General features: G+C 34.8%; 1 protein-coding gene across 1 annotated transcript in view; it reads left to right on the top strand.

Annotated features, from left to right (window-relative positions):
* KYNU (kynureninase) overlaps positions 1–14806 on the top strand; it is an 89911-nt gene that overhangs the window by 16503 nt on the left and 58602 nt on the right. The window contains exons 4-5 of the mRNA XM_060151515.1: positions 5165–5247; positions 14615–14676. Coding sequence (XP_060007498.1) covers positions 5165–5247; positions 14615–14676 — 145 coding nt within the window. The remainder of the gene's footprint in view (positions 1–5164; positions 5248–14614; positions 14677–14806) is intronic.

Here is a 14806-nt window from a genome sequence, read left to right as displayed (position 1 = left end):
CCCACTTCTGCCCTACTTCTTAGCTGATACCCAAGCCAGGCCAGTGCCTCCCCCTCTTCTAGATCACTGAGAGATTTTGAGAAGAACTGAGTCAAAGAGAGCTACACAGTCACTAAACACTCTAATGCACATTGAAATTAGTTGGAAAAAAAATAATATTAAAAATTTATAATCTTAAGAGTAACATAGAAATTTGAGTGCTCTAAGCAAGATATTACTCTGGGATATTGATGTCAAGTCTCTGGCCATCCATGACCTATAATGTAGGAAATGACATTTGGCTCATGGTTTTCATCTTCTATGTCATCATCTTTTATGGCCTATTGTAGACATACTACCTACTTATCTACAAAATAAACCATCACTGGTCACAATGCCATCCAATCTTATAATTCATATGGCTACCATATTTGATTATTTATACTAAAGAAAAGTCAAGGATACAGGCACACTTAGAAATATTTTAGGACCCAAATGATTTCTTCTAAAACTTCAAGTTACTTAAGGCAAAACTATGAAAATAAAATACTTACCTCTGTGTTTTTTATAAATGATTATCATTATTTTCCAAAGTCATTTTCAACTGTATGTGATTTCTAAAGTAGGTTAATAACACTTTACTTTGGAGAATATATTATTTGTTTGGTGAAATGATAATATTTAGATAATTTTAATATTCTGAAATAGAAAACTTTTAGGGTAATTTCACTCTTTGATATATAATAATTAGTTATCAGCAAGAAGCTAACATAAACAATAAGAAGCAACAATATCATATGTTTGTTCATTGTGGGTCTGCTAGGATGGATAGGCAATAAACTTAAATAATTTTTGAGAACATTTAAAATCATATATTTTACCAATGGCCCAGATTATTTAAAGGAGAATAACATGGGTTAATATTCATAGCGGTAAAGTTCGGCTAGAAGAGAAAGATATGTCAGTCCTAAAGAGCACATTGTAAGTTGAGAAATGTATATTGTGTCCCTAAGATATAATCACTATATCTTAGGTCTTCTGGGTTGTCTTATCTGCTAGATAAATAAATTTCTTTCTTTTTCATAGGAGCAAAAACTTGCCACATTTGTGTTTTTATAGGCATTCTTCTAAGAACTGAGACATATTAGGTAGAATTATTTAAAGAGAAAAATAGCCCGCTGAATTACATATTAGGAACAAAAGGCCTGGTTTGCAGACAGTGACTTAACTTACATGGCAATGTGTGTGCAGAAAAGGTACTGGTAAAGCACATGGGAGAGGTCTGCTCCTGCAGACCTGCAGTGGTTCAATTTATGGGTTTCTTTCTTTAAAAAAAAAAAAAAAGTGTATTGTAAGGGAGGAAAGACTGTCCCCCTACTCTCCTAGATCCATTAGCTGGGTCTATGAAATAAACATAACAGGCAGATTAACAAGAGAGAAGGCATAAAAGTACATTTTAAACATTACGTGCATGAGGGCATCACAGGAAAAAGAAAAAAGTGAATATCCAAAAAAGCAATGAGATTTGAGAGCTTAGGTACTGTCTTAATAGGGACAGAGGAGGGGTATATAGGCTACTCTGGGGAAAGTAAACGATTTTTAGGAAGGATGAATGGAACTTTAGAAAAATAGATGGGAAGTGTGATAGCTTGTGACAAAGTTTGTCTGGCTGTGGTGCTGACTTCTAGTTTCCTCTCTTGTGACAAGAGTAAATCTCCTCTGGTTGATGAAACTCCTGAGGAGGGAATTCATGACAACTGAGTCCTTTTTGGAGGATCTGTCTTCAGGCAGATAAGGGGAGTTCAGAGATATCTTCCCCATGTATTTGCTGTTTTTCAAGTGCATTCCTTTTTATTAATTTATTTATTTAATTTATTTTTGGCTGTGTTGGGTCTTTGTTGCTGCGCGCGGGCTTTCTCTAGTTGCGGCGAGAGCGGGCTGCACTTTGTTGCGGTATGTGGGCTTCTCATGTGGTGGCTTCTCTTGTTGTGGAGCACAGGCTCTAGGCACACAGTCTTCAGTAGCTGCAGCATCTGAGCTCAATAGTTGTGGCTTGTGGGCTCTAGAGCACAGGCTCAATAGTTGTGGCGCATGGGCTTAATTGCTCCACGGCATATGGGATCTTCCCAGACCAGGGCTTGAACCCATGTCCCCTGCATTGGCAGGCGGATTCTCAACCACTGCACCACTAGGGACCTCAAGTGCATTCTTTGTGCTTTGTGCAAAATAATCCTTATGCCAAAGAGGCCAGTTTTAGTGTGGCATATTCTGCCACCCTTCAGTATGAATAAGAAAATACATGGTATGACATGTGACAGAGCTTTTCCTGACATCTCTGTTGGCTAATCAACAATTGGATCACAGAAAAAAACTTGTGATATCATTAAGGAAGACTGTGAAGTCTTATTTATTCGCTTATTGGGGGGAGCTTTTAAAAGCAGGGCCACTTTTCATTTTGTAGGATGGTTAAAGCACAGTCATATTTCAAAGAGGATCCACATTTCTATTAACTTCCTAATTAGATTTTATATTCTGAAATTTAATTTTCTGAGCAAATACTGCTTTGTAGACTTCTCTGAGAACAGCCCACTCAGGCAATGATTGATGCTATGGTAGTGAGTGAATGCTTTCCTATGCTCTCTTTTCCTTTCCAGCACTTGTAAAAGAAGATTGCAGCTATACTGCAGCTATTTTAAGCAGTTTTGAATGAGAACAACATAATCTTTCTCTTAACTTGAATATGTACGTTATGACTGCAGTGTGATCCACATCAGCTCTTTCTAATGACAGGCCACTTTACTTTGAGTTTATTTGGGTAACACTTTCTAAATACATTTCACTATCTCAGGCTAGGAGACTGACAAAATGAAGAAGCTGACTCTGCATGTGATATTTTAAAGGGAGGAAGATGACAAAAGCATTCCAAGAAGAAAGTATCCTTAAAGATTATTATCATGGTGTCTACCAGAGTGAGAAGTAGGTGGCATCATATTCTGAGATATAAATTCTCTGAGGCAGAACATAGACTTTTACTACCTAAATGTAATAAGATGTATTGTGCTATCAGCAAGGCCATGGAGCTCTATATGATTAAAATAAAAATGTATCCAAGTATCTGCCTTTAAATACTATTTAATGATAATGATTTTTGTCTTTAGTATTTATATTGGAAGTCAAGAGAGAGGCAAGCTGCAGGCTATCTAATAATAATATGAATAATATGCACTAACAGTTGCCCTTCTTTTCCTCCTTAGTTCTTATAGTCTGTTTATTCTCAAAGAAAGTCTTCTTCCTTCATCTCAGTTTATATGGTAATTGAAATATTAGCTTAAAAGTTGTGTTTTACATCTCATGCTGGTGAAGTGAGTTTTAACATTAGATTTTCATTAGGAAAGAAGACTCAGAAAAGGGGTACCATGTACCAATCTTTTTCACATGTTACTTGTTTTTCATAGCTATCCTTTAAGTTATATATTGTAACCCATTTACTTTTATAAAAGTGGAAAATTAGGCCCTATAAACCTCTAATAAATGTAGCCTCGGGCCCAGTATTGCCCTGGACCTGTCTCATCCCAGGTGATGGAGCCAATTGCTAAATATTCAAGATTTTTGTTGATACCAAATTGGCCACGTGAATGGGGGTAGTCATACCGCAAAAAACAGCAAGGGCTAAAAAACAGGGCTCCTCCCTTCCAGTTCCCCACTGCTCTGCAGAGGAGAAAAAATATTTTCCTTTACCCTACTGAGTTTTTACCTGAGAGCTTGTAATAAAAGATTAACAAGAGAAGAACAAACGGAAGTGTATTTACATGAATACCTCATGTATACATAGGAAACACCCAGGGAAAAATGAATAACTCCCAAAAGTGGCTTAGAATTCAAGCTTAAATCCCTTGTTAAAAGGGAAAGAGGAGGAGAGATGAAGGCCTCTTAGAGGAGAGTAAAGGATTTCTATGAAAGATGGTCCTTGAAGAATAGATAAGAGGTATAGTTTGTGACAAAGTTTATCTGGGGTGTCACTGACTTCTAATCTCTTCTGTGCTAAGAATCAATTTTCCCTGGTTGATGAAACTCCTGAGGAGGGGATTTATGACAACTGAATTCCCTTTGAAGGATCTGTCTTTAGGCAGATAGGGAAGTTCAGAGAAAGCTTCTCCATGCATTTTCTGTTTTTCAAGTGCCTACAGCTCAAGATGATCAATATACCACTATGCTACATTTTAGTGTGGTGTGTTCTGCTACCCTTCACCTCTGAGAGAAGGTTTACCAGCTCACCACTGCCAGCTTACTTAATTTCAGAGTATGTATTCATCACAATTAGCACTATACATAGAGCACATGCTCATACTTTTCTTCCAAGTTTAAATAGTCTTTGGATTCCAAAAGAATTAAAAACAATCTAATTCAAAGCTTCCTAAGATATGTTTGTAACAGTACACAAAGTCACTCCCTTCTTAATCCTTTGTTTTAATTTCTTCTCCTATATTTTTCAAATATTTTGCCTCCTCATTTGATAGAAACTACCAGAGAGTTGAAGTTCTCTTATGTATTTTGTGTTTTTTCCATTATGCCTACTGGCATACTTACTAGAATAATAAAATTGAGCTAGAATATGATAGATGAAATTGCTAGAAAATAGGTCAAGAAATAGTGTTGGCTTTGATTATTGCCACGTTTTACTATCTACTTAAAATGTTACCATGAGTATAGTCACATTTTATACACTTCTATTTAATTTACAGATTGTAATTATATTTTAATGTTTAATTAATAATCATTTTAATCTCTAGCCTCAAATAACAGTTAATATGTTTTAGTATAGGTACAACTATATGGTATGGTATACAAGTAAGGTATTCAAATAGTCTTGAAATTTTCAAAAGAAAGGAGAAAAAAATAACATCTTAGACTCCAAAATAGAGAAAAATAATGAAATATATGGGTAATCGCCCCTACGCTCCCCAACAGAAAGGAAATCAAAGAAATTTTTTTAAATGACAGGTTAAAAAGCAGAGTTCTCAAGTATTACTTTTGGTTTTCAAAAAAGCATGCTTTTTATTAAAACACTACAAAGACTCATTTAGAAATGTCCAGTTGCTAATGCTGATATCTGAAAACTCTCACACACACACTCACACAGACACACACATAAACTAAGATTGTTCATCTCCCTTTTCAATTTCAGGGGAGCCTATGGTCATGATGTAGGGAAACGTCCTTGGATTATAGGAGATGAGACTATTTTAGGACTTATGACTGACATTGTAGGTAAGTATAAAATGAAATTTTTCCAAAAGAATCATAAAGATATGATCATTTAGTTATACACATAGGTTACACGGTAAAAATTTTATTGAAGAATGTCCTGATTTTCTATTTTAATCCATAACACTAAGGCGTAAGCATGCCTTTAATTAAGACTTATTGCTAATGTTATTTTTTATTATATATTCTAGGACTAGTATTTGCTCACCAATGAGAAACACACATATTTATAATTAAATAAGTTTCATAAAAATCAACTTAAAAGAATTTTCTAAGGTTTTATTATATGGTAAAATAAACATTAACCTTAACATGCTAAAGGTCTAAAACACCAATATGTTTTGGTTCATTTCAACTTAATTCATGGTGATCTTTTAAAATTAGGCTGAGTGCTGTTGAAAATAATATAGTTGATGCTGTTTTTTGGTATATAGTGTATTCCTTAAAGTGAATTCTATCTACTCTTGGTAAAACTATTCAAGATAGTTTTAGATGGTAAATGTGTTAACATTTCAAAAAAAGTTATCTGTTTAATTGGGTTGATTGTTCAGCATTGCCTAAAATCTTATATGAAATTTAAGGTATTAAACAAACAAAAAATATAGCTCTGGTGACCAGAGACGAGTGTGCTTCTGGGCCCCATAGTAAGTTTCCTACATACAGCCTCTTCTTTAAGATCAGGAAATGTAACAAACTTCCCTAAAACATACAAATAAACATAGAGAATTAGGCAAAGTGAGGTGACAGAGGAATATGTTCCAAACAAATAACAACATGAAACTGAAGAACTAAGTGAAGTGTTGATAAGTAATCTACTCGATAAAAAAATCAAGGTAGTGATTATAAAAATGCTCAATGAATTAGGGAGAATGGGTGAAAACAGTGAGGAGTTAAACAAAGAGTTAGAAAATATAAAGAAGAACCAAACAGACCTGAAGAATACAATAACTGAAATAAAAATACACTAGATGGAATCAACAGTAAATTAGATGATACAGAGGAACGTGTCAGTGAACTGAAAGACAGAGTAGTGTAAATCACTCCAGCTAAGCAGAGAAAAGAATAAGGAATTGAAAAATAAGGACAGTTTAAGAGACCCCTGGGACAATATCAAGTGTACTATCATTCACATTATAGGGGTCCCAGAAGGAGAAGACAGAAAGGGGCAGAGAAGTTATTTGAAGTGATAATAGCTGAAAACTTCCCTAACCTGGGAAAGGAAACAGACGTCCAGGTCCAGAAATCACAGAGATAAGATCAAACCAAAGAGGTCCACACCAAGACACATCGTAATTAAAATGTCAAAAAATAAAGAGAAAGAGAAAATCTTAAAAGCAGCAAGGGAAAAGCAAGTAATTGCATACAAGAGAACTCCCATAAAACAGTCAGCTGACTTTTCAGCAGGAACTCTGCAAGGCCAGAAGGGAGTGTCATCACATATTTAAAGTGGTGAAGAAAAAAAAAAAAACCTACGAACAAGAATACTCTACCTGGCAAGACTATCATTCAAATTTGAAGGAGAGATGAAGAGTTTCACAAATAAGCAAAAGCTAGAAGAGTTCAGCACCACTAAATCTGCTTTACAAGAAATGTGAAAGAAACTTCTGTAAGTGGAAAAGAAAAGGCCACAACTAGAAATCTCTCTCTCTGTTTTAATGTTCTTACACAGTATTCATTTGCTCTGTAACAATTCACATTTTAAATAGTGCTTCCTGACAACATGCCAGCTGGCTCTTCTTGAATAGGGGCAATAAGGATAGCAATTCACATTCAAGGTGGTGATATTACCAGACCACACTAGAAGGGTAAGCAGAGATCCTCTGGTGGGGGGGGGGGTGTGTGGTGGGGAGGATGTTGTCTAGGGTAGAGGGTTTGTAAGGGAAGGAAAGAGGAGAGGTTGGGAGAAGGAACACCCTTGAATTTGCAGAAGTCATTACTCTATCTAAGTAGTGGTTGTATTGGCTTTGCTGGTAACCCCATGTAGGGAGAAGAGGAAGAAAGGAGCACTTCCTATCTTAGATGTTTGGTTGGGGGCTTGCCTGCGAGGAGAAGGAAGTTTAGGGACACATTTGACAAGAGACCAGCACCCACACCAATCAGGTGAAGCTTACTCAGTCTTCAGCCACCATTTACATCCTCTGTACTGGCTGCAAGAGGGAGAGGAAACCTCAAGCTTTTGCACTATGTTTAACAAGGAGAAATTCAAACTTACTATAGTCAAAACAATCTAAGCCAGTTTGCAAACATACCACAAAGAATTTAGGGACACTGTTTTTCTAGCTGCTTCTTATGTATTTCTGGGAGTCACCCCAGCATAAATATAGTCTTCTGCCCCAATCAACCCCCACAAACCAGATCCTCAGTAAACAACTTTGCATTTTACTCCTGCCCAAAGTGGCTGGCTTCCCAGAAAGCCTCAACATGGTAGAGAACCAGGCCTAGATGGCCCAGCCCAGGTTGCAGGACTACTGCCCAAGTTTAGGTATTCAGTCAACTAAAAATTAGTCCTTAGAATTCTCTATTAGACTAAAATCTCACTGGTAAAGGCAAGGAGGACACAGTTCAGTCCATAACATATTCCCTGTGAAAACAGAGTTAAATAAATGTTTATCCACCTCTATGCTAACTTAGCTCCCAGTATCTAGGCAGGAGACTGGAAAAGTCTTCTCTGCGATATTTGGGCAGCCTGAAGGTTCTGACATGGGTTTTCATAGCACGACAAACCCCACCACATGCACAGAGGGGAACACAGTGGGTGCTTAACACACCCCAAACTACCAGACTTTAAGGAAAACCTATTTTTAGTTTATGAACTATATGAATGTGTAACCTGTTCCATTCAGCAAGTTAAAACAACAACAACAACAACACTCCATCGAAGAGTTGCAAGCAAAAGCAACAAGCTCGGTTTGCTGCTAGTTATTACTGAGTAATCATTACACTACACACATTTCTGTTTTATGTGGTTATATTATAGGATCAGAAGATTGGCTTCTAGTTTAAGATAATACATTAAGTACAAACTGAAAATGCTCCTTTCTATTCCAAAAACAGAGAAATGATAGAAAAAAATTTAGATTAACAAACATATAGCAACACTAAAAAAAATTAAATAGAAATCCCTACTGACCAGAAATATAGCAACTGCTGAGAAAGAAGCAGTTGAAAGCTGGAAGCACAATATCTGGGGGGTAGTGCATGGAGCCAGGAGTGTGTAGGGCCTGAGTGCAGGACTCTCACAAGCCCCAGGGCGAATCTGCAGAGCCCTGGATGCTTGGGGCTCAAACTCAAGGCCAGAACCTTGTCAGCCAGGGTGGGTAAAGGTGAAAACATAGCATCTCCTGCCAGACCAGTCAGGATATTGGGAGCACAGAGCATTTGATCAGACTGCCAGCATTATCCAGAGGAGTGTATATTCTCATGGAGGGAATTCCCACCTGAACAATCCTGGACTACATTTACGGGTGTATTAATTAGTTGTTTGAAAATGCTTTCATTTATGTTCATTTTTTAGATGCCTATTATATTCATTCAAATGCCTAACATGTAAATTTTTAAAAAAACTGAAAAAAATCCTGCATTAATTTGACCTGAGCATATATGTTTTCCTTAGATGTGGACTGTCTCTTTCTTTGCTAGATTTGCTTTCAGAACATAAATTGCATTCTAATCCTATTATTTTGTGATTAGTATTTATCATTCTTTAAAGAGGAGTTCAGATGTTTATATACAGGCCAGGGAAGTGGTAAGGCTATCATTTAGTGAGATTTATTTATGAAGCCCATAAAACCTGCAAAAAGATTTCCTTTGATCGTTTAAAAGTTTATAGCTCTATTGCAACTTATTAAATGTGCATGTGTTTTGTTGCCCAGCAAATACACATATGTCAGAATGATCAATGAAATTTAAACCAGCTCACCTCTCATGATGATTACTAAGGAAATTAAAAAACAACAACAACAACTAAATACTCAGATTTATTTAGATAAGTAAGAAGGTTGAGCTTACTAAAAATGTTTAAAGAATATTTATCAGTTCTAGCTTTAGGGATTTTTGTGTGTCTTTGAAATACCATACAAAGCTGTAACGTATGGGACAAACTTCATTATGTTTTCTGTGATTTTTGTCCTTGAATGTTGTATAAATTAAATTACAGTCATTTGATCCTAATTATACAGAATATAAAAATAACAATTATGTCTTGAAATGGGCAAAGTCACATTGTATATATGAAACTCAATAAACAGTATATGTATTGTTTATTTTATATATATACAGTATATATATATTCTCAAAGTTTCAAGCCTTAATATGACAAATGCATTGTCATATTTTATTTGAAATATTGTCAGTGCATTAAACTAAATATTTAGTTTAATGATTAGTTTATTAAATGTTTATTTTGTTCTCTACAATTTATGTTGTATCAGGAGAAATATTTCTACTATTTTTGTTGTTGACAGTATCTGCAAAAGTATATTATGAGCAATATTTTAAAAGCTTGTTTTTCTTTTTAATTTCAGTAGCTATCATCTATCCCCAAATTTCTTTACTTTTAAAACTGTATATATTAGTCCAAGAAACGGTTCTTAACTTAAGTTGAAAAATGAATGAGTTCACTTTGTTCAATTTAGTAGGAACTGATTCTTTCAGAAGGTATTGTGTGTCTGTTCATGTTTATTTTCTTTGCTGCAAATCCCATGCAGGTTCCCTTTTGCCTTGGTTGATAGTAAGTTCTGAGAAAATTTGGTAGAGTTCGAAGTAGCAAAAATATTTAGTTAAAAAAATATATATATTTAATAGCTCCTAATTTGTATCTCATCCACATATATAGTACCCTTGCAATTTTTTAAAATCATTCTTTCTCACATGTAATACAAGAAACCTAAAATCCTCTTTGGAAGTAGATATTGTATAAATCACAAAATAAATGTTAAAATTATGTGGTAACTACAGAAGAGAGCAGCAGAAGTCAAATTGATTTTTGCTACTTGTGGGCTGTCTAAATGTGTCATGAACAGATAAGTTGTATATTTTGGACTATGACTGAATCTTCCAGGTTCTTAAAACCACAACCTGTATTTTGCCATAAAATTTCTCAAAAAGAAGTAACAGGAGTATAATAAAAATTATCTGTACAAATTGATAGAGTGGATAGAGAAGCGGAAGACACAGTGAGCAACCCTATATTTCTATGTCCACAGACATAGAAAAGAATTTCCATTTCAGATGAGAAGAAAAACCATTAATAAAACATTTTATATGGAGCTAACAATTCTGCAAAACATGGAATAACTTTCCCTTATAGTTAATGTCATATTATCAAGATGCTAGAAATAGAATTGCTGAAGAATATTATTAGTATTATTATTAAGCCTACTTCTCCCTGGGTACATAAACATCACAAAGGGCTAGATACATACATTTCGGCTTATAAAAATGTTGTAATGTGAACATAAATTTGCTTTATGAAACTTGTGGTTGACCCTCAGAGACGCAATAATCCCTGGGAGCTCTCTCCAAAGTCGTAAATCCTCAACCACACACTAGCCACCTCCAAGGCCATAGCAATTTGCTATTTGAAAAACAGAGTAGAAAGTTCTCGGACTTAGCCGAACTACAAACCTTACAACAAAATCCACAATTAACAATTGCATCTGCTTAATAAAATATACAGAACATGGTATGGCAGTTATGAGATCCATCATTAACCTTCTTATCAAACACTAAGCAGCCTGGAACCCTGCTGACCTCACTTTGCAAAATATTTGAAATTAAATGAAGATTAGAAAGGTGCAGAGGGATGTTAGTAATGAACATGGGCTTCCTATATTTGACTTACAGGGAGTGGATAATGTAGACAACACTTCCAAATGTTACCTTGAACAATGATTTTAATTAATATTTTTTTCTATAAGATTTTGTCTCCTACTTCCTATCTGTGAGACCTTAAGCGAGTTAGTTCATTTCTGTGCACATCAGTTTCCTCATTGATAAATATGGAAATCAAAGTAGATACCTTATCAAGTTACTGTGAAAATAATACAAGTTACATTAGAAGTGTTGGCACATAATAAGGGCTCAATAAACCTTAGCATGCCAGGCATTGAGATAAGAAGGCAGTGCTTGTACATAACTTTCACCTTCTGGTAAACAAAAAGTTATGTTCAATAAATAAGCAAGCAAGAAAGCACTCTTCAAATGAGAACCCTGGCTCACACCCATCTCAGATGAAGTAATTCCAATTTTTACATTTACTGCAGTGAGTTTTGTATGATCTTCTAAAATAAAGACTCTTTCAAATCCTGATAAGTTTTCATGAAGTTTTTAAAAAAAACCTTGGCCTCCAATAAATTTGCCCTCAATAATTGTGGTTCTTTCTTTTATTTTTATTTTTGATTGAATTTTAGTCAGATGAATGGATAAAGAAGATGTGGTGTATACATATATAATGGAATATTACTCAGCCATAAAGAAGAATGAAATAATGCCATTTGCAGGGGTGTGGATGGACCTAGAGCATATTATGCTTAGTGAAAGAAGTCATACAGAGAAAGACAAATACTGTATGATATCACCTATGTGGAATCTAAAAAATAATACAAAAGAAGGTATATGCAAAACAGAAGCAGAGTTATGGATGTAGGAAACAAACAAGTGGTTGCCAAAGGGAAGAGGGAAGAGGGAGGAGCCAAACAGGGGAGTTACAAACTACTATGTATAAAATAGATAAGCAACAAGGATATATTGTACAGCACAGGGAATTACAGCTCATACTTATAGTTATTGATATTTCAACATTATTTCACAAAAAGTTCTTGGGAGAAAGAAAAGGTACAAAGAAAAGCAACTTGAAATAATTTCAGCTTGCTTAAAAAAAATTTTGTCTTATGGAATGCTGATAATATTGAAATATCTTAAAACAACAAATGTTGATTTCAGAAATACATATTGGACCAAAAGAGATAGGTCAATTAGATATATTTCCTTTGGAAAATAGGCTAAAAATCAGTCTGACTGGTGCCCCTTTCATGTTAACAATGCTTGTTTCTTTAGTGCCTTTAGGTCATATTTGGAATAAACATTTCTGTTAATGTTCTGCAGCATTAATATTTGCACCATCCTTAGATATACATAGGTACGCACGCACATGTTAAGTACACCGAACCTCTCCTTGACAAAGTTCGTTAGCAGGTGAGGAGGGCATTTTGTGAAGAGCTTGATTGAATTTAAAGTGTGCCAAGGCGGGATAATTTTTGCGGGCAAATTATTCAAGTCAGTGAGGGATTATTTACAAAGAATTGATCCAATGTTAGCATGCCATTGAGAGTGAGGGGAGGAAAGGCCACGTGTATGTCTAGATTAATTCAGCCTAGCACTTGTGGTTCATCACATTCCATGCAAGAAAAATTTTAGGTGATCCAAAGTGAACACTATTATTTGAAGGACTAACATTCCCGAGGAATGAATAATTATTTTAATCAGAAGGTAATCACTAAGCAAAAATGGAATGCCTGACCTTGTATAGAAAGTCTCACTCCCTTCCTGCCTCTTCTATTTCTTTGTTTTCATTTTGTGATAAAATTTATGAACTTTCTCGTTTGTTTTCTTCCCACCACATTCTTTCAAATGCTTTTCTTTCTACTAATTCTGCTTTCTCAGTATGTTTGGGGCGTGGCTCCCCCGTGGATACCAAAATAGGAGGATGCTCAAGTCCCTAATATAAAGTGAGTCGTGCCATGAATAAAGTCCGTCCTCCATATCCGCAGGTTTCATATCCACAGATAAGGAGGGCCATATGTATTATTTTTCCTTCCTTTTCTCCTTCCACGCTCCCTGCCAGAATATTTTTTATTAAAATGAATAGTGTTCAGAAAAGATGTGTGTAAAGAGCTAACAGGGAGTTAAGGGTTATATAAGATTAATATAATAGATAATGTTTTGTTTTAGAAATAACAGTAAAAATTCATACCATAATGCAAAGAAACGAATAAAATAAAGCTTGCAGCATTTCTTTCACCATATTTCTAAAAGACTTTTATACCGTAGAAGACATATGCCCCTGTATACAAATTAAGCTTTCTAGTATGTTTGAGACATTTTATTTAGTGCTAGGAATGCAGAATGAGGTTGTCGTTATTGTCCCTTGACTTGAGACACTATTCACATTACAATGACCAGAGATACATCTCTTAACAGCCACCATTTATTTACCAACCTTGCATTCAAATGGGGAAATCCATCAATCAAATGCAACAAAAAGTTTTTCTTGACTAAATGAAGACACAGGCCTTTCCTTAAATGGCTATGTTGAAATATAAATTCCTAAGTTATACACTTATTTCCAGTGGCCTTCCCTCAAGTGAACTTAACCTAAAATCCATCTATTAATTAGATTAATTATTCTACTTACTGTCTATTCTTTTAGTAAAAATGGGACTCTATCAGAAGTATTTCATTGGATACAAAGTGCAAGACTTGTATGATGCATTTTCTCTAACACCTAGTACAACCTTACAAACATTAAAGCTCACAGCCCATTTTTCTCAGTGATAGTAAAGAGAAATCATTCCTATTAAACAGGTCTAATTGCCTTTAAGAGACATCATAAGAACTAAAAATAGGGAAAGTATTATTATCTTTGTTATTGCGCTCTGAGTTCTTAAGTATTCAATGTATGCTTTGTCTCTGGGTCTGTTTCCAGTGGCAAAACCCTTGTTAACAGGAATTATATCAGATTATGATTGTGTAGTGGATATCTTAATTTTGTGTGTTTTCTTCATCAGACAATACATACCTATATTAATTATCTTATATCAGTGTGTATAAATAAACCCCAGAGCGATTTAGCTCTTTGTACTTTGCTTCTAGCTCTTTTGTCTTATGAACTACAGTATTGTATATCTCACTGTAATAACAGTGAATTATGTTTAGCAACATTGCCTTCTTTTATTAAAGGTGCATTTTAATTTGATGTTACAAACAACCAGCTTTAAAAATGTGATGGGCTTTCATTTCTTTTTAGATTCTTTTTGGAGATACACTTACCACAAAAATGTCCTCTGTGGGAATTTGGCAACGTAGCTGATGATAGGATAAATCATTTTTAGTTTAGCAAATGCTTCACTATTATGTTATTATTATTTACTATGTCAAAAAGGAAATATAATTTTTAGCTAGCTATATGCATATGAGTCCAGCTATTGTTTGATAAAATGAGTCAAGTGGGAAAACTTCCATTTCTTTGTGATGACACATCAAATGTGTCCTTATCTCTAAAAACATTAAGGATGAAGGAGTGATAGTTTGTTTTTCCAGATACTCTTAGAACTAATAGAACAATCTAAATTATGATATATTTATTTTGCAGGAGCCAATGAGAAAGAAATAGCCCTAATGAATGGTTTGACTGTTAATTTACATCTTCTATTGGTAAGCTTCCTATTCCACCAATGTTTAGTATACACTGTTTACAGAATCTGACATTTTTCAATCTTTAATCCATGAGCATTTGGAGGTTTACTTATTTAAAAATGAGTTGTGAGGTTGTTTTCATTTCTAC

Source organism: Lagenorhynchus albirostris, chromosome 6 (assembly GCF_949774975.1).
Source record: "Lagenorhynchus albirostris chromosome 6, mLagAlb1.1, whole genome shotgun sequence".
NCBI lineage: Eukaryota > Metazoa > Chordata > Mammalia > Artiodactyla > Delphinidae > Lagenorhynchus > Lagenorhynchus albirostris.
The sequence above is the reverse complement of the archived record's forward strand: the minus strand, read 5'-3'. Positions and strand labels throughout refer to the sequence as shown.